Below are 19,146 nucleotides of genomic sequence, written 5' to 3'. Positions count from 1 at the left end.
CAGTCTTAGGCACTCAGAAATCTAGAGCTACTGAAATTTATAAAACCTTCTTAAATAACTAGAGCAGACCAGTTCTTGGAAAAATGAGAAAGCAGCAATGTTTTATACAGACAGGCTAGGTGTCTAGAGCTAAAGATAATAGCAGCAGAGCTAAATCATGTCTAATCTTTAATACACTATAATCAACATCTTCAGTTTCTGCTAATGGGCTGCATGTTTTGAAGTTTGTGTTCATAACCTTGCCAGTTGAAATTTTGCTTCCATGGAAAACAAAAGTTCCTCATAGCTAGGAAAGTGGCTAAATCTCAATATACAGGCTATGCATGTGGCCCATAGTACAACTATGAAAACTCCTGCTCTTCCAATTATGATCAGAACATATTATTGAATTTTATGAATCCTGAAAGCAAGAAGTGTTACTTCAGAGACAAATGCCCCGGAAAACCCCTTATAAAACCAGAAGAATACCAGTTAATTATATTACACTTTTATTTTACAGTATTTCAAAAGCTCTTTTACATATACTTCAACTGGGAGAGCTGCAAATACTGACCAAAAAGAAGAGCATACCTATAAACTGAATACACAAGTTTTAATATTTACTTGTACTGAACCATTAATATCCTAATGGGTGTGTCATGAAGTGCAGTGGATTGGTGGCAATGCAGAAAGAGAACAAGAAAGAGAGAGCGAAAGACTGAGAGAGGGAAGTTAAAAGAAAAAGTAAACGTTACATCCATGGCTATACAGTGGAGGGCTTCGCAAACACATTTGGTATTGTAACATTCTAGACAGCAATATGCTTAGTAATACATATTTAATACAATACATGCCTTAGAAAGCTTGTATTCTGTGCGTGTAAACTTCAAATAAAATAGATACGTTTCAAAAGGAGAAATGAAAATAGTCTAATCTGAAAGTAAGCTCTTTATCTCAGAAGGACACTGAATTTAAGTGAACTTTGACTTACTGTTGTTGTCTTACACTTCCCCTCCCCTGCACATTGTTTCCTTTAACAATGTTTCCATCTCTTAATGCTACGTAATTGCTGCTGCTGTACAAGACACAGAAATAAGACTTTCCAAAGGGCAAAGCTTTGCCTCAGTACATTCAAGTCACTTATACAGAGAGTATCTATATGGCTCACACCACAAAAATACTTGGGGTAGATTAAAAGTTTAAACAAACAAAAAAGCCCTACAATTGCTAGCATCCCCCAAACAGCCACACTAACTGGGGCATGCTGAGAATTGTAGGCCTTATTTCTGTTTAAATTTGCGCAAGATTTCAGCTTTTAGAGTAGCACTTTCTTAGCTCTATTCCTGTGGAGCAAAACAGCAGTACTAGCATTGTCCTTAGATCCATGAAGATTTCAATAACCTAATTGCTATACTCCCTATTTTGCCTACCAAACCTTCATGACTGCATTACCTTTTCTGGAAGCTAAGTAGAGGTGAGATGCTCGTTTAAGTTCAACCTACAGTGAACTTTTAAACTGTCTACATGAGGCAAAACCAAGGGCCCAGCTCTGGGTTGGTTTGTTGGCTGTCTAAGTTAGGGCACTTGGGGGAACCTTTTTTGACTTTTCCAAGATGCATACCCTTCCCCAGACATCAGGCACATGCCGGCTTTTGCTGGCTCCACAGGCAGCTTCCACGTTGCTTCAGATCTTGCGTCTGCAGCCACAGGACATAAAGGTGGAATACAAAAGCACCCTACTGAAGGCAATGTATCATTTCCACCAAGCAACAAAAGTCTGAAGTGTAAGGCAGTGGCACTATGGCATATAGGTATTCTATTCCCTCCAGCCCTCTTCAATTCTCAGCTCTCATTATCAAATGAAAACAATTTCTGAATAAGGCCATCACCACACTTTCTACCACAGATAAAACTTGCAACAAGATATCGCCAGAGCAGAAAGCAACCTTTGAAACCCAGTGATTCTTAACCAACCTTGCTTGTATTTAGTGGTTTCTGATTAGATTTAGAAAGTCACGACCATCATTATTCAAGCATTTTTTTATGGTGGGTTGTTTACTGTACAAATACATGGACACACTTTTGTCATAATTTCTTATTAGTTAAGTCCAGATTGAGAGTGGTTAAGGGCTGACAAATTAAAATGCACAACATGTTAAGGGTGATAAAAATTCAAGTTTGAAGCAATGCCCATTGCAATGCAACAAGAAGAATCTCGATACACTGACTCTGAACACTGTTGAAAAAAAATAAAAAATAAATAAATGGCAAATATCAGGTTTTCCCTCTGAAGAGACCTTTCAGAGGAAATATAAAATGTGAAATAAGGCAAACAAAAAGGCAGTTCAATCTATGCAAAATTTAGGCTAATAATTTCCTTACACAGATATCCTGAGTTTTCTACTGAATGGGTTCTGTTTTATCATTAATTTTAATGCAATGCTTTATACACTCAAAAACATTGGGTAGACCATATTAAAATGTGAGGCAATAAAACATATGAGAACAGGGGTAGGAGACAAGGGAATGGATGAGTCTTGATTTGAGACCCACATCCTTCTGACTGGCCTAAAAGGCCAGATGTCCAATAAAATGTAAAACATAGCATATGTTTTGTGTAGTCTAAAAATCTGTTGCGATAACTTATTGCAAAATGCACTTGGCAGTTCACCACACCAAAGGAAAACTGGACCCCCTGCTGGTTCACACAGTCCTTTAGCTTCGACTCACAGTCACCAATAGAAGGATCTGGAGAGAAAATTTGCAGCTGTGCTTAACCAGCTAGCTGCACCTTCTGGGTGAGATCCAACCCGGGACACTGCTTTGTCCTGCTCCTTTGAGGGACTTTCATCTTCTGGCAAATACTCAGGGAGGTCAGTATTCTGTTCTACTTCAACAGGGGTATCTTGAAATGGAACCAGCATCTATGCAAAATAGGACAATCATATTATGGAGTTCATTTTAGAAAATCTGGCCTTGCCATGAAACTGAGCATCACTCATTTAAGCTCAACATTAGGGGCCAAATCCAGTCTACTTGGGGTTCCCCAGAGAACTATGCCTCCTTACCTGATCACCAATCATTTAGTAGGTTCCAGCTTTTGCAGTTTCCTCCAAACACAAGTGTATGACTTGTATTGTGCAAATATTCCATGCCCCAGCTCAAAGCAGAAATTAAAATTCCCCTGCTAGTATGGAATTTCATGCTTGTACCCACCAAGTTATTGTTGCATCCAGTGAATAGACTACTTTTATCTTATGCATTTTTCCACACAAGAGTAAAAAGGGGAGGATATAAAGATAATATACTCTCGTAATCTACTATACTAATACTGTTTTAATGGGAAACATTAACAAATTGCCTTTAAATTCCAAATAGTTCTCACCTCTTCTCCACTTTCACTTTTCACTACTTGCTGGGCTTTCATAACTTTGGTTGATGCTATTGCAGTTGCCAGCGCCTATACAAAGGAAAAAAGCACGGGGGGAGGGGGGGGATAGAATTCAGAAGCAGTTTAATAGGTCTCAACCTGATAGTGAAGAGTATGAAGGCAAAGCATTGTAGATCCTTACCTCTGCTTTCAAATCTGATCTGATTCGGACTACACATCTTTGAACTGCCATTTGAAAGGTAAAGCTGATGACTCCTTTAATTTTCAGCAAAGCCTCTTCACACAGGTTTCTCCGAGACTAGAAATTAAGAAAGCATGGGTTATGGACAAGCACTAAATAAACAATTATGGGCATTAACACTCACATACATGCACAACTATGCACTGTAAGGAAATAGTGTCACACACAAATGAAGTGGAATAGTCTTTTCTTTTTTGAGAGAGCAAGAGAGAATTGCTATGAATTTAGCTACGGATAATATTTTAAAATAACATTTCTCCTCACATTTTGAAGACAAACCAGGATGGAATCAACTGTGAATAATGAGGAGAAAGTGCTGAAAAGCAAAGAAAGCTTTCCCCTGTATGATCAGCTAAACAGTCCCCTGTGGTTAAGTTCTGACTGACTGAAATGCTCATTGATGAGCAGTTAGTGTTTAAGTTGCTATTTATCAGACACCTTGCATCCATACTGACTGAATGCATCAAAGCAGCTGTTGTATCCTTCAGCTACCTCATCTGTGGCAGCTCATGGACATCACTACACTGCACAAATTCCACTCTGGTTTCAAAGGAAAAGGCCTGCTCAAAACACGCAAGTACCTTTTACATTTAAAGCAAGTGACAGTGATTGCTGTGCAACAGCGCTACTTGGGGCTGTGCTAGTTGCAGCAGGTCTGCATTATTACCCCAGCACAGCTTTTCAAACACTAGTAATGTCGCTCAAGACAGTAATACAGGAACTCTTCGAGCAACTACATCACTAATATAACACTTTTGAGAATTATGAGAATTTTTCACAGCATCAACACAATCACCACTACCACTACCATTATTATAATCATTTTTACATTTATATTCTGCCTTTCCCCCTCCCTGTGAGGAGCCCAAGGTGATTTACATGATCCTCCTTCTCTCCGTTTATCCTCACACCAACCCAGTGTGGTAGGCTAGCCTGAGACTGAGTGACTGCTCAGTTGCATGCACTGAGCTTCATAGCTGACTAAGTCTTAGAACACAGATCTCCTGAGTCCCCTTGCAGCACTCTGACCACTTCAACACTGTTGCCAAACAACTGAGCCATGTTTTGATATACCCAACCTTGTTTTGACTTCATTGCTTTATAGAAACAATAAATCCAAGTCAGTTTGAAACACAGCTCCCTCTTAGCATCTGAAATAATTCACAGGTCCCTCACAGCCTGCACTAACAGCTGTGCACTCCTCTCCATATGTCAGATTGGGGGCCAAAACACTGGGCCAATTGAAATGTGATAGGAAATTATAGTTTTACTGCCACATGCATAAGCCTGGGAGAACTTCAGCTTCATATACTCCCCACTCCACTCCTTGCACATTGTCATGAGGTTAGGGACTCTTGTGTACACTGTTTAACATTCCAGCCCTGGAAACCAGGGAATCAGAGTTCAATGATAGTATATGGAAGGTTCACAGCCTGGTACAAGAGCATCCGTCTTGCATGCAGAAGGTCCCAGGTTCAATCCCCAGCTTCTCCAAGTAGGGCTAGGAAAGAATGCTGCCTGAAACCTAGAAAGCTATTGCTAGTCAGGACTGACAATACTGGCCCAGATGGACCTAGGGCCTGACTCAGGCAGTCTTCTACATATCAAGAGAGGATCACATGCTGGTTTCAGATCCTGGATTGCTTAAACATGACAATTTAACCAAACTATAATCCTCAAGTTAGGATTCATGAGAAACTGTAGTAATTTTAGCCTTCTCTTGGCTAAAAAAGGGCAGCAGCGAAACACACTAATCCAAGATTGATTCATGTAGAGTGGAATCGTGGTTTCCTCTTCCCTCTGAAGTTAGCCCAATCAAAGAATGCGAATGCCAAACCAAGATATCAAACTATCATTTGTCATTACATCCAAACTGGGCAAGCCAGAGTTTGCTTGTAAAACCAGAACTGGAAAATACAGTGGTTTTGTGTGACATGAATTTACTGTAAATTGTGGCAAAGCTGAGCCAAGACACTTTTCCAAAGTCTAACCACAACTTCAGCTTTCTCTCAACCTACTACCTCTCCAGATATTTTGGACTACAATTCAAAGGATTCCTGAGCGCTGGCCATGTTGACTACAATTGACAGGAACGGGAGTCTGCAAAATCTGGAGAGGACCAGGTTGAGAAGGCTGAGTTAGAGTGTAATCCAATGAAGTTGCCCATAAACCTTTAAACTTGGAGGATTATGGGCATCGTATTGCAAAACACAAAGAACATGGAGCAGTAAAGTTACCTCTGCACTCAAACCTCCCTGTAAAACACCTAGATAACCAATCTCTAAAGTCTGATTGTGGCATTTCAGAAAGGGAAAACAGGAGGTTGAGGTGCTGCCAGGATATGTCATATTTTGGCAACATCAGCCTCCTTCCTTCACAACAGAACACCCTGGAGCCCCATTTCCAGGTCACAAGACACAGCCAGAACAGTTCTTTCTGCACTAGCTGAGATGGGAGAACACTCCAAGTGCAGATTCTCAGAGTTGATTTCCAACCACAGAGTTGAGAATCCAAACAAACCTAGTCCTATATGCCCTGGGCAGGTTCATGCATAATGACAAGCTAGCATGGAAACCTCTGTGGCATGGCTTGTCTTTACATGTAAACCCAGCAAGAGTGGTGAAGCAAAGTAAGGATGGTCTCTGTGGATTTGTGGAGAGAAACAACTTTTTGTTGTATGGTTTCCACACATCACCATGGCTTGTTTGCGTATCTGAATTCTGTTTTGACATTTCCACAAGTGGATTTTGCTGTAAGAGACGCTGCAGGTGCAACAAACGCGTCAGCCTGCACTCGCTACTATCCAGGTCTCCCAGCAATTGCTGATGTAAATGTAGCCATGCTGTGATGGGTGGCTCCACCCTTCCATTTTTCTCTGCCTGTGCACAGTCTTCCCAATGTCCACCTGCAGCATCAGAATCTTGGTGGCAGCAGGGTATCACACTGTACCACCTCCAGCAGTGTCACGCTTGGAGACTGCCATATTTGATGTTCCTGTCCAGTTACTGCTGTTTACTCGAGCAGTGCTTTGAAATTGCTGCACCTCTGCTGCACTTTTACAGCCAGCATTCTCCTCTTGTGAAAGTTGCCCTACAAAACAGGAGCACACTGGCTGTGGAAGGCATCGCCAACAGGCACTTGCTCCGAAAAGCCCACGTCTTGCGCTCTATCTCACACCCCATTTTCTGCTCCTATCTTGTCCCTGACATTCCTTGGGATTGTCAACAAGCCCTGCTGTTGCCCGCAGGGCAAACATTTCCAACAGCCAAACGAGAAACTTTCCATGGCAGATATCCACACATGCTACCTCAGGAAGCTCTTCCCAGTGGGACATGCCACCTCTTGCCCCTGGTAAAGGTGCTCACGCTGCTGCCCTCCATGTGCCTAGCTTCAGGAAGAAGGTGGTCCTTCCAGCATATGCAAAGCCCATACAGAGGGACATGGGCACATCTGCAGGAAAGGAGGGGCAAGAGGATTTGTGAGCGTGCATGCGTAAGCTTGCACATTGGCATGGGGCATGGCAGAACAGTGGAGTGCTACTCTAGAGCAACAATGCTACTTTAGTAAGCAGTTGCTGCTTCTGAGCAGTTTAAAAAAAATAGGAGCAGCTGGCTGCCATGTCCAGGGAAAAGCAGACAACACAGGTAGGAGCAGTGTACCCAGGTATTGATTTTCAGTCATAGGGGTTGATGGGATACCAGTTCCCATTAGGAGGAAAGATGAAGTGTGGAAACTACATAACTTTCTGAACCCAGGATCCAAAGTAAGAAACCACATCACACGGTAATTGTGCTGCATGATTTAGCATTATGTGTGAACAGAGCTGCTGTCTAGGGGCCGTAAGATCCCTCTGTTAATCAAGACAAGACATGTCTAGGAAGATAACTATCTCAGGAGAACTAACTGTATAAAGAAACCCTACCATGTGCCTTTTAAGGACCTCAGTATACTTCTGAACATCATTGTTTCCCACAGCAATATGCTCACAGATCATTTCAAAGACGTAGACTTAAATAGTTTAGTCTAATTATTGTATCCTTGCTCTTCTTCTAAAAAATGACCAAAGCAGGGGAGAAAGATAAAAGAAAACAGCATCTCCATTAAGACAAACAGTAACCATCAAAATACAATAGTATTAAGACTTCAGTTTTAACTCAGCTCGACCTAAGGATACCGAGAATTGAAACGAGGGTCTTCTGTATGCATAGCCAATGCACTGTCACTTGAGCTATGCCTCCTCTCCAAATTTGCACAGGAGTTTAGCATATATACAAGATAATTCCAAAACTGGAGAATGGTTTATAAAGGGCACAACAAAGAGGATGGATGACAACATGTGTTCTGTATCCACCGAAGTATATTGTTGGGTATACAAAAATAGTGAATTATTCCAAATGAAATTTGGGCATTTTTTCTGTGAAATAGAATTACTCTTGTATTTTGGGAATGGGGTGTGCTGAACCTTTATTACCTTATCTCAGTTTTTCAGCACCTTGAAATCTCCAGGAAGAAAAAGTTAAGGAGAAAGAAAACATACTATTCTAATAATACAAAAATACTCCAAAGCTCTGAAGTGTTAAAGTTTCATGGATGAATATAGGTGTCCATGTTAGAAAATTCACTCTAAAATGCTGAATTGTGGCAAGTGCTGACTATATTTTAAGACAGCACTGACACTTGGAAGTCAAAGTGATTTAACAAAGAGTATTCTTCATTTACCTTTGTGGGCTGTAGTGGCATGTCATCAAATTCTGTGCACAAAGTAAAAGGCAAGTACAGATTCCTTCTTCCTAAGAACAAAGATGATTTTGAGGGCAAAAGATTTGTTTTGAAAAGGTGTGCTACTGCACCATCAGGGGCTACGGAAGCCCTTTGGATTAAGCATGACTGCTCTACGCTGACTAGAAATAGCCATCTTTACCTCAACATGAAGGAATTAAATTGCAAGGATCTGTGTTCATTCTGTTTAGAAGAGAGTACAGGAAACCCTAAGATGTGCTGACCACACACCATTCACAATGGCAATGTATATTTAAATTGGCAGGCAAAAGAGAAATGGGCAGCATTTTCCTGGCTTTTCAAAGAGCTTTAGAGACAGTGATGGGCAAACAAATGAGCTTCCAAGTCAGTAAATGGAACGGTGAAAAAACTATTGGAACTGATTAGACCTGGCTTAAGGAAGGGAAGGGGAAGAGAAAGAAAGGTGGGGGGAGTAACTAGAGGGGCAGTGGTGTGCATATGCTCATTATTCATCAGATTAACAACCACTGACTTTATTAGAGAAGATGGGATATCTACAAACCTGGTTCCCTAACAGGCTTACTTAGCAAAAATGTAAGCCAGTGCAGCAGCAGGTCAGGTTTGATCATTTAAAATGGCTACAAAACCGAAACAAAGAGACCTAAGGGCGCTTGTGGATAACATGCTCAAACTGTCTTACATGCTGCTTGGCAGCCTTAAAGAGGCAAACATGTCCCTGGGGTATTATCTACAGGGGAATGGAGGATGAATTTATAAAAGTTATTCTGACATTGCATAAAGACTCCACCGAAACCTCATTATCACAACAGTTTTCAGATAGCCAAAGGAATTTCAGACAATGAATAAAGATGTCAGGAAAAGCCAGCTAAGAAAATTCAACATTTTTTTAAACACCAGAGCCAAATGATTCTGAATATCTCATCATTTTAAAAGGGTTGAGGGGAGATAAAGATTACTTTGGTGACTTGGCTTTAGCTAGAAAGAGTTATAAACTGCAATATGAAACTGCCAAGCCCATAGGTAAATTAAATAGGCAATTTAAAAGTGGCCAAATACAGGTGGGGCAATGCAAACTAGAGATGCATAAGAGATCTGTTTGGGGATGGGGATCTGATGGATTCCCTGAGCTCAGCTCCCTGGACTCCAGTCTGCTTTACAGCAGCCCAGAATCCAAGTTTCAGACAAACGCTCAGAGCATTTGCAGGGTTCTTGCCAGGAATCAAGTTCCACATGTTGCACAAGCACTGGCAATACCGAACAGGAAAGAAGGTCTGTCATCCAGAACGGCACCTGGTGTGCCCATTCGCAGTGTACCTCTTTTGCATCCTGCAGCCATTGGAAAGGTTACCAGTTGCAGGACCAGGGGTCCAGGAGTGCTCACAGGCATCCTCTTGGCTTTGGAGGTCTGAGCTAAGCATGAGAAGAAGTCTGTGATGCTGAAGGGATGGATTCTGAAAAGGTTTGTCCCAACCCTAACTCAAATAAGCAGATACACCAGAAAACATTTCTGATGTTAGCTTATTTATTTATTTAAAGTTTTATTTAAAGTTTTTATATGCCGTCCCCATTGCTACACAGCCTCGGGATGGCTCACAACAACAAATAAAATGAATAGAATTACAATTACAATTAAAACTTGGAAACACACTGGCTGCATAATTAAAACTATAAATATTAAAGATTATTCAAATACTGTTTGAATAAAAAGGTCTTGGCCTGGCGCCGAAAAACAAATAATGACGGCGCCAGGTGGACCTCTCTGGGGACCGCATTCCACAGATGGGGCGCCACCGCAGAGAAAGCCCTCCTCTGGGTACTTTGCTTCCTGATATCTCTTACAGAAGGCTCCCGGAGGAGAGCCCCTGCTGCCAATCTCAAGGGGCGGGAGGGTAAATATGGCTGCAGGCGTTCCTTCAGGTATCCGGGTCCCAAGCTGTTAAGGGCTTTGTAAGTAATTACCAACACCTTGAACTGAGCCCGGACTTCAATGGGAAGCCAGTGAAGCTGGCAGAGGACTGGGGTTATATGAGAATAACGCCCAGTCCTTGTCAGCAACCTGGCTGCTCTATTTTGCACCATCTGAAGTATCCAGACTGTCAGCCCCACGTAGAGCGCGTTACAGAAATCCAACCGGGAAGTAACTAATGCTTGCGTCACTGTCGCTAGGCAGTCGTCCTCCAGGTAGGGACGCAGCTGATGGGTCAGCCGAAGCTGATGGAAAGTGCTCCTCACCACCGCCGACACTTGAGCTTCCAAAGTCAGCTCCGGGTCAAGGAGCACTCCCAAGATGCAGATCCTGTCCTTTAGAGGGAGTGCAACCCCATTCAGGACAAGATCCAAGTCACCTACCCAGGAGTTCAACCCACCTACCAGCAGGACCTCCGTCTTGTCTGGATTGAGGTTCAGTTTAATGGCCCTTATCCAGCCCATTACCTCGGCCAGGCACCGGTTCAGTACAGCCACTGCCTCACCTGGACTGGTTGAAAAAGAGAGGTAGAGCTGTGTATCATCAGTGTACTGGTGATTCCACAGCCCACACCTCTGGATGACCTCTCCCACCGGTTTCATGTAGATGTTGAAGAGCAAGGGGGACAGAATAGACCCCTGAGGAACTCCATGGCATAACTGCCATGGCGCAGAGGTAAAGTCCCCCAGCACCACCTTCTGGAATCGGCCGTCGAGGTAGGAGTGGAACCACTGCCAAGCAGTGTCTCCTACTCCCAGCCCCCTTAGCCTATCCAGAAGGATACCATGGTCGATGGTATCGAAAGCTGCTGAGAGGTCCAGGAGAACCAACAGGGGTGCACTCCCCCGTCTCTCTCCCTGCACAGGTCAACATACAGGGCGACCAAGGCAGATTCAGTACCATACCCAGGTCTGAAGCTGGACTGAAATGAGTCCAGATAATCAGTCTCATCCAAGAGAGCTTGGAGTTGTCCCGCCACCACCCGCTCCAGCACCTTGCCCAGAAATGGGATGTTGGCCACCGGTCTACAATCAGCGGCCATCTCTGGATCCAGGGACGCCTTCTTTAGGACCGGCCTGACCACCGCCTCCTTTAGAGGGGCAGGCACCCAGCCGTCCTTCAAAGAGGCATTGATGACCTCCCGGATCCAGGAACCAATCCCGTGTTTGGCTTTGGATAGTCCAGTACACAGGTGGTGGTACGTCCATGTAGAATTATGTATTAATATTTACTCACAGGAACTCCTACATCAGTAGCAACAACCTCTTCCAGTCTAAACTCCATTTTGGAGAAGCTCTTGCGGGAGGGGTCATTCCAGTAGTGAGCAGGGCAAAGGGTTAAAGACATGAAGCCCCAAACACCAGCATATTTTAACTTAAAGCTCTTACTGTCAGTAAGTAAGCCTTAGGAGAGCCATTTTAGTCTTGTAGAATGGGAAAGAGACCACCAAATTATCTAGGATTGGTAGAAAGAGGGTAAAAGGGGCCCTGCATTTTGGAGAACCCTGTGCCTGAGGTTCTCTGTGTTACACACATCCAAGAAACCTGTAAAACAGTCTCTATTCCAGTCATTATATTTATGATATTTTGTACCTAACATTTTATGTACATGGCAACTTAAGTTACAACTTACATTTTTAAAAAATCCCCTCATACATTCACACCCCAGTATAGTCTGTAGACCAAAAATACTTATGAATTCCTTACCGAATCGTCAAGGCCATCTATATGTAAAACCACTGTTTTTGCGCGTTTATTTGTACTTCCCAGGAAAAACTGAGCTTTCCGACGCCGAGAATTCATCTCGTTTACATTGTCCATGTCAGACATACTGGAAGACTGAAGAATGTCGTAGATTTCAGAGGCTAACAGTTTTGTCTCCCCTGGTGTCGTGGTCCTAAGGCAAAGCAAATTGGGATTTTTATGGATTTTTCATTACAGTATCTTTTCCAAGTGCAAGCCACCCATGTGAAGCTACAATATGTACCAACTGCCTCTTATATCTCTAAGATACTGCTACTCTTAAGTGAAATTAGGAAACATCAAACCTAGGCAAAACCCCCAGCTTGCCCTTCAAATGGTCTAGCATATGCAGAGTTATTACCATCAGCCACTGTAGGCTTCAACAAGTTCTTTCTTACACTGGACTTTGGGCCAAGAGTGACCAGAAGTCATGCACTGAGAAAGCAGAGCCAACTTCACATGGAATGGTTGTTCACTTAATGCAGCAGCCTTCAAACAAGTTTACACAGCTGTCATAGCTGGACACAAGCTGCATGCCCCACTTGATTAAAGCCAAGCCTGCTAATTACCCTAGACTCCCCGATGGAGGGGTCTTTCCACACCATTTCCTAAGGGAAGGGTGACCCGAGGCAAGCATATAACTGTCAGTGTATAACTGTCCCTCAGCCTACTAACCTCCCCTGGCTTCAAGCAACATGGACTGTTTACTGAGTAGGGACCTCTGCCCCAGACAGCTTAAGATGTCACTGTAGGCTTCAAGCACAAGCAATTCCCTTCCTCTGCACTCCATGTTTCAGGGGTTTAGGGTTCATGGTCTTGGTGCTATGGCATGGACAGACACACATGTTTATTACAGAATACCACTTTAAGGCTGGTGAAATGTCACAGGTGAAAGGAAAAGCTGAGGTAACAAGAAACCTCCAAATCCTTGCTTCTTTCACCCATCCTTATGTGAGTAAAAACCTCTCTGGATTGCTTTCTTCCCTCCAATACTCTCCTTGCACTCTGTCTCCCAGCCATGGCATCCCTCTTTCTTCTGCTGAGTCCCTGACTATTTTTATTCTCTCTCACTATGAGTGCTTTATGTTTTCAGAGAGACCATGTGCTTGGCAGAGGACATGCTTTTATACAGAAGGACCCAGATTCAATGCCTGGCAACTCCAAAGTTGGAAAACTCAGGCCGAAAACCTGGCAGTCAGTGCCAACAAAACTAACTCAGTATAAGGCAGCTCCCTGTGTTCTCCATGGGAATGCATTTATTCATTTATTTATGAAGGGATGCACTCAACTGCAGCATCAGAGTGGGAACTAAGCCTCCTCTCAATCGCTAAGAAACAAACTGAAACTGACCTGCAGAGACTCATCTTGAATTCGGTTTCTGGGTCACAGAAGTGAGATAGAAAGTGTGGAGTGTTATTTGATGAATAGGCAATATGTATTTCATGCACTGTTATTAAACTGGTTTGGGGAAAATATTTAATGACACAAGTAAGTTCTTATCAGCATCGGTTAAGAGAAGAATGAAGCAACACTGTTCTCCTTAATGACACAAAGGAATAGGGAAAAGAAGAAAGTTCATGCAAACCCTCCTATTTTCCCATCACAGGAACGGCCCCTGGCTTTCAATACTGTCAGTGTGGCATATTTCACATGCACTAACACTAAAATAAAATATGCTGTCCTTTTTAAAAAGAGCATCTTGAGCAATCTTTCCTTTCCAGAAGCTGACACATGAGAGCCTGCTTCAGCCTTTTTCCCTCATAGCTGTTCAATTCGCATGGATGGCTACTGCATTTCTAACATTTTAGAATTTAAATAGTGTCCAACTGCCAAGTCTTGAAGATGCTGCTTATTCTACCGTCACCACTGATATGCCATTCTATGTAAGTTTTACTTTTTCACCACATTTCCTATAGGACAAATGCCAACAGTTGCATGGCTTGTTCTTTCCAAACCCTCAGCTCCTACTGCCCAACTTTGTGCAACAGATTACTAAGATTTTAAAAAGAGAACTATATTAAAACAGGAGGTCCAAAATCACTGTAAAACTGAAGCCTTTTGCCACCTCAAGGCTTCTTTCATTTCCACATGGTATAACAAGGACCACCAATGGCTTTAGGCAAATATCTTCCTCTATAAATACCTATTCTACCTCTGCCATCTTCTGTGAAGGCATTATTGGACATTCGGCAACCAGCAGCTTATCATCACGTAGCGGCAAGTGAGCACTCCCAGCAACAGCACCCACTGTCTGGAAGTACAGTCTGAGAGATAGAATCTGTAGAGCACTTTACAAGCCTCTTGAAGACCTATCTCTGCATTCCCTGTCTTGTAATTGCACTGCTTTGTCTTACTATGTATACTTTCTGAGGCATTTATTATCTCAGATTGTTTTTACATTAGATTTATATTCTGTGTAATGCATTTTAATACATATTGCTTAATGGTCTTAAGATATCAAGCAGTCAACAAGTAGCTTGAATTAATGGGGCTTAGACAAATCAATGGCCATCATGGGCTGCTAGTCATGATTACTTCCAGTTTCAGAGACGATATGCCCCTCAAAAGAACAGCTGCCGGAGAACTTGATGGGAAGGTGCTGTTTCACTGGTTGTCTGCTTGTGGGCTTCCAATAGGCATCTGATTAGCTATTGTGGAACAGAATACTAGACTAGACAGGCCTTCAGTTTGACCTAGTATGGTTCTTTCATATTCTTATGATAGGCCAAATTGTTTGGCCAGTTCTCAAAATCTGAAGGTGCGGGGGAGTAAGTGCATTGAACACTGTCATAAGAGCAGCCTTCCTATGTGGTGGTGGTAGGTGGACTTATTTTTAAAATCCATTATGGCATTGCCTTTCATCGCAGCAATGTGGTTCTACCTTGGCAGTTCCATTATCATTTTCTTAACAACAAATTTACCAGATGCAGTAACATTCAGAGATATTTTGAGTGGGTCAGGAAAACACAAAAACATTGGGATGCCACCAGCACTTAACACAAATGAGTGAATCACTACCCACATCCACACATTGGAAAATTGCACACAAATATGCAGATAGCAAATGGGAATGTGATAATAAGGTACTATTTAGTGCAGTCCAGACCTCTAGAAAGATTTTATTCATAAGTTTAAGTTAAATGATTTTCCATGATTTTGCAATGCCACATTTTTATAGTACAGGACAGCTGTTTTTGTACGGGTGAGTTTGCTTTTCTCTAAGCATCACCAGTTTGTTTTTCATAGAATCATAGAAAAGTAGAGTTGGAAGGGGCCAGAGGGCCACTGGGTCCAACCCCCTGCTCAGTACAGGCCTCCAAGATAAACCATCCTTCTCAGATGGCTGCCCAGTTGCATCTTGAATGCCTTTAGTGTAAGAGTGCCCACAACCTAGTTGGGCAATTGGTTCCATTGTCCTACTGTTCTGTCAGGAAAATTTTCCTGTAACTTGAGCATGTTAGTTCATGTTCTGCACTCTGGAATGGACAAGAAGAGATCCTGTCTTTCCTGTCCTTTGTTACTTTCTTTGTGAGGCAGGCAAATATATGATTGGCATTTGGGACTCAGATCCCACTTCTACCTTGTACTCAGTTTCTTAGTCAAGTTACATGTCTTAGAGCCTTGTCAATTTGCCTTTTGTGAAATGGGTATCAGAGCAGAAAAAGATGGTGTTGTAGAATCAGGTGAACAGCCATTGCTCACCTCCTCTCAATGCTCACCGCCTCTCAAAATTATAAGTTTACTAGCTGACCCATAAAGGTTGAGGACCACTGCTATTGCACAGTCCACATTTTAACCTTTTAAGTTGTTTTTCAAATGCTTATTGAGCCAGTCAGGAAAGCTATCAATTCTTAGTTATTTTCAAATTCAGAAGGTTTTTAGTATTTTATGCATTTCCACCTTTGTTATGCACACTTTCCTTATGCATATTAATAACTGTATAACTTATTTCTGACAATAAAAGCATTTTATTAGTAAGCAAAGTATTAACTGAATTAGATTTTTTCCCAGTACATAACTCTTGATTATATAGCAAAACCTGCACTATATTCTCAGATAAATTATTTTGTTCTGCACTAATGAAACACACTAGATGGCATTGCTGCCTTTTCTTAAGATAGTCTGCAATTAATCTTAAGTTGTATTCCCAAGCTGTTAATACAGTTAAAACAAATAATGCTGTTTTGTGTATATAAGTGATTTCTTTCTCTTTCAATGCTGAATTTCTGAAATATCTACAAAGAATATTAAGATATTTCATAAAGTAATGATCATAGTGTCAGAATAGCATTTTATAAAGAAAGAAGATGCCATGAGCTCCTGGGAGGAAAGGCAGCAAAGAAATGTAACAAACAAAATCTGTTACTTAAAATATCTCTTGATCAGAGTCATATTAGGCAGGGGCCCAATTGTATAAGGCTACTTACAGGAATGTGGTCTAACCATGTTCCTGATACTACTGCACTCATATCAGAATCCTCTAAGTCATCAGAGAGAGAAAGAATTTCTTTTGGAGAAATTTTATGATGTTGAAAAATAACTGCAAGTGAATGCATTTCCCTCCAAATATCTCACTGGTTTTCATTATAAATATAGTCAATCATGACTTTTATTACTGCTTTTCAGTTTTTGATAAGATTTCTCCTTTTAGTTCTTTAAATCTGAAAGAGATAAAGTTTGAAATCACAGCTTATTGCCACAGAAATTTCATAGAAGAGTTCCAGTTACTGATTATCCTATAAATATTCTTAGAAAATTCTGTTTGACCTTCATTGAACTATATACTTGCAATATAAAATGTGTTCCCTTTAACCTGCCTTTTTGATCAACAAGCTAAGAATCTAACTGGAAAAAAAAGTCTGATTGCAGAACAAGAGTGCAGAAATAGAGTTCTTTTGTTTGTAAATGCCAACAGCGATATGTGAAGAATTAAGTTTATGAAAAGGAATCTGTCCTTTTTTCTTTGCTCATCTCCCTGGACTCTTACTTGCTTCTTTTTGCCCTAAGTCCTGCTTACATCAAGTATATTTATGGGATTCTGGCTGGAAGTGAGTCCAACTATTGCACAGGTACAACTTGAAAAGAAGGCTTGTACACACACTACCTGCTGTCCACCACCTGTGCCCCCACTGTGCAAGCAGTTCTGTTTCTGCACATGTGACTTGCATATTGCCAAGTATTACACATCCTGTTTCAATGAATATGGGTTTTTTCCCCTAGCTGGAGAACTAGGCATTTGCCCCCATTGAATTTCATTCTATTGCTTTCCGCCAGCATTCTAGATGACCCTGGATTTCTTGCCTTCTCTTCATGAAATCTGTCTGAAGTGTTTCATTGTCTGGACTTAAAACTCCTCCCTACTGTCTGTTATTCCACCATTCTTTTGGTCTCATCATTTTTTAGCCCCAAATAAAATCTTTTACCATAGTCAATGCTTTTGTTGTTTCAGAACACTAAGTATATCTAATGTTTTGTCACACATTTTAGCATGATCAGCAAGCATCTATTGTTCTAGCTCTGTATGTAGCTCCCTCAATATTAAATACCCTTCCTGAAGCCTTTAAGAGATGAATTGGCAATGGCATCTTGAGCTGCCTTCATCATCCAGTTTAACTTGCAATTTCTTTTAGTTACCAGCAAATAGCTAAGGATATCATTAGAGCTGATTTTGAAACCAAATACTTGGGTTTGCTGATTTTTTTCCAAAGGCCAGTATTTCACAATGAAATCACGGAACTGTTGCTTATTTAAGATATAGTCATTTGTGGTACATGCCAGCAACATCTGAATATTCAACACCCAAGAGCAGTTGCCATGGGTTGACTTGCTGCCTGGAACAACACAAATAACACTGTAATAGACCATGGGTTACAACACCTGCTGGTTGGGTACAGACAACATGACAAACCATGGCAACCCCCTTCTGGAAGTTGAATATTCAAAATGGCTGTCAGCACATGCCACAGCCCATAGTGACTTCAAAAAGCCATGGAGGGGCTGTGGTGATTGCATTAACTGGGCCACAGTCAATTCGATCTTTTCTAGCTCTCCAAGTTTTAATAATTAAAGGAAAGAAGAAGCATTGAAAGCAGCATAAAATTCAATCTGAGTTACTAAATTGTTTTAAAAGTTTACAAAAATGTCTGCATATGTTGCCAGACCTGCAAGGGAATCCCATGCAATTAAATACATATTAACTGGGCTAATCATCTTAGACAAGTAATAAATTGAAAAAGGCTGTTTTGGATTTAGTTCAGCACAACATTCTGGCAAAGGCAGGCTATCTTGGAAAAAAGTGTTTCTATCTAGGTAATTGGAATTGGCTTTCATTAATTGCCACTTAGTATCAAGGGCTGCTGTTTTATCTCAAGTCTCTAGCACATTTCTTTAAAGTTACATGAGAAGATAGGCATCATAGTGCTACCAAAGATTATGGAAGGTACTATAGAGTTTGACCTGTACTACCCATGAATTATTTTCCCAATGAACACAGAACATATCTACTTACTTGCATACTATAGCTCAATTTTACATGATCCACACATTAAATACTTCACAACTTCATTGCTCACAATCATTCAAACTATCATCCTATGCGCACTTACTTGGGAATCAGGTGGGATGTATTCCCAAGTAAACAGCATAGCATCATTCTGTTAGGCTCTTTATGTGGCTTAAATTCTGACAGGTTGCATCAACATCTATTTGGTGATATTACAAGCCCACAATGCATCAGTGCAAAATACAATAGAAGCAGACCTCATCTAGGATCAGGACCATTAGCTAAATGAAACAAAAGCAATCTTTTTTTTTAATGCATGCTTTCAGATTTGCATGTAGCCACTTACCTGGATGCCTCTGAGATATTAGAATCTTTATCAAAACATACTTACTGGGATGTGCTTTTTCATCTCTCATACCACTTCAAAACCTACTTTACTAAGTTACTTTGCAACTTTACTATTGTGATCTTCTTTCATGTTCCATTTAGATTTGGAATTTATGTCAACTACTTTAGTATCAGCTGCGCCCCTACCTGGAATACGACTGCCTGGCGACGGTGACA

At 41.4% G+C, this 19,146-nt stretch overlaps 1 protein-coding gene across 1 annotated transcript; it reads right to left on the bottom strand.

The window, feature by feature from the left end:
- Positions 1–471: 471 nt before the first annotated feature.
- ARMC1 (armadillo repeat containing 1) lies at positions 472–16,766 on the bottom strand. The gene is made up of 5 exons (XM_044424266.1): positions 16,508–16,766; positions 12,045–12,234; positions 3,552–3,668; positions 3,365–3,439; positions 472–2,903 (listed from the first exon to the last, which is right to left on the bottom strand). Exons 2-5 carry the CDS (start codon positions 12,165–12,167, stop codon positions 2,712–2,714), a joined length of 507 nt encoding a protein of 168 aa, XP_044280201.1. The 5' UTR covers positions 12,168–12,234; positions 16,508–16,766; the 3' UTR covers positions 472–2,711.
- Positions 16,767–19,146: the final 2,380 nt, after the last annotated feature.

This window comes from Varanus komodoensis, unplaced genomic scaffold (assembly GCF_004798865.1).
Source record: "Varanus komodoensis strain SLA01 unplaced genomic scaffold, ASM479886v1 scaffold14_1, whole genome shotgun sequence".
Lineage (NCBI taxonomy): Eukaryota > Metazoa > Chordata > Lepidosauria > Squamata > Varanidae > Varanus > Varanus komodoensis.
This window is presented reverse-complemented; position numbering and strand designations above follow the sequence as displayed.

Excerpts from the sequence above, each read along its gene's own strand:
- ARMC1 (XM_044424266.1), bottom strand. The coding sequence starts at position 12,167 with ATGTCTGACATGGACAATGTAAACGAGATGAATTCTCGGCGTCGGAAA. Across the intron at positions 3,669-12,044 it reads TAGATGGCCTTGACGATTCG|TCTCGGAGAAACCTGTGTGA; the intron begins GTAAGGAATTCA and ends CTTAATTTCTAG. Across the intron at positions 2,904-3,364 it reads AAAGTGAAAGTGGAGAAGAG|ATGCTGGTTCCATTTCAAGA; the intron begins GTGAGAACTATT and ends TATTTTGCATAG.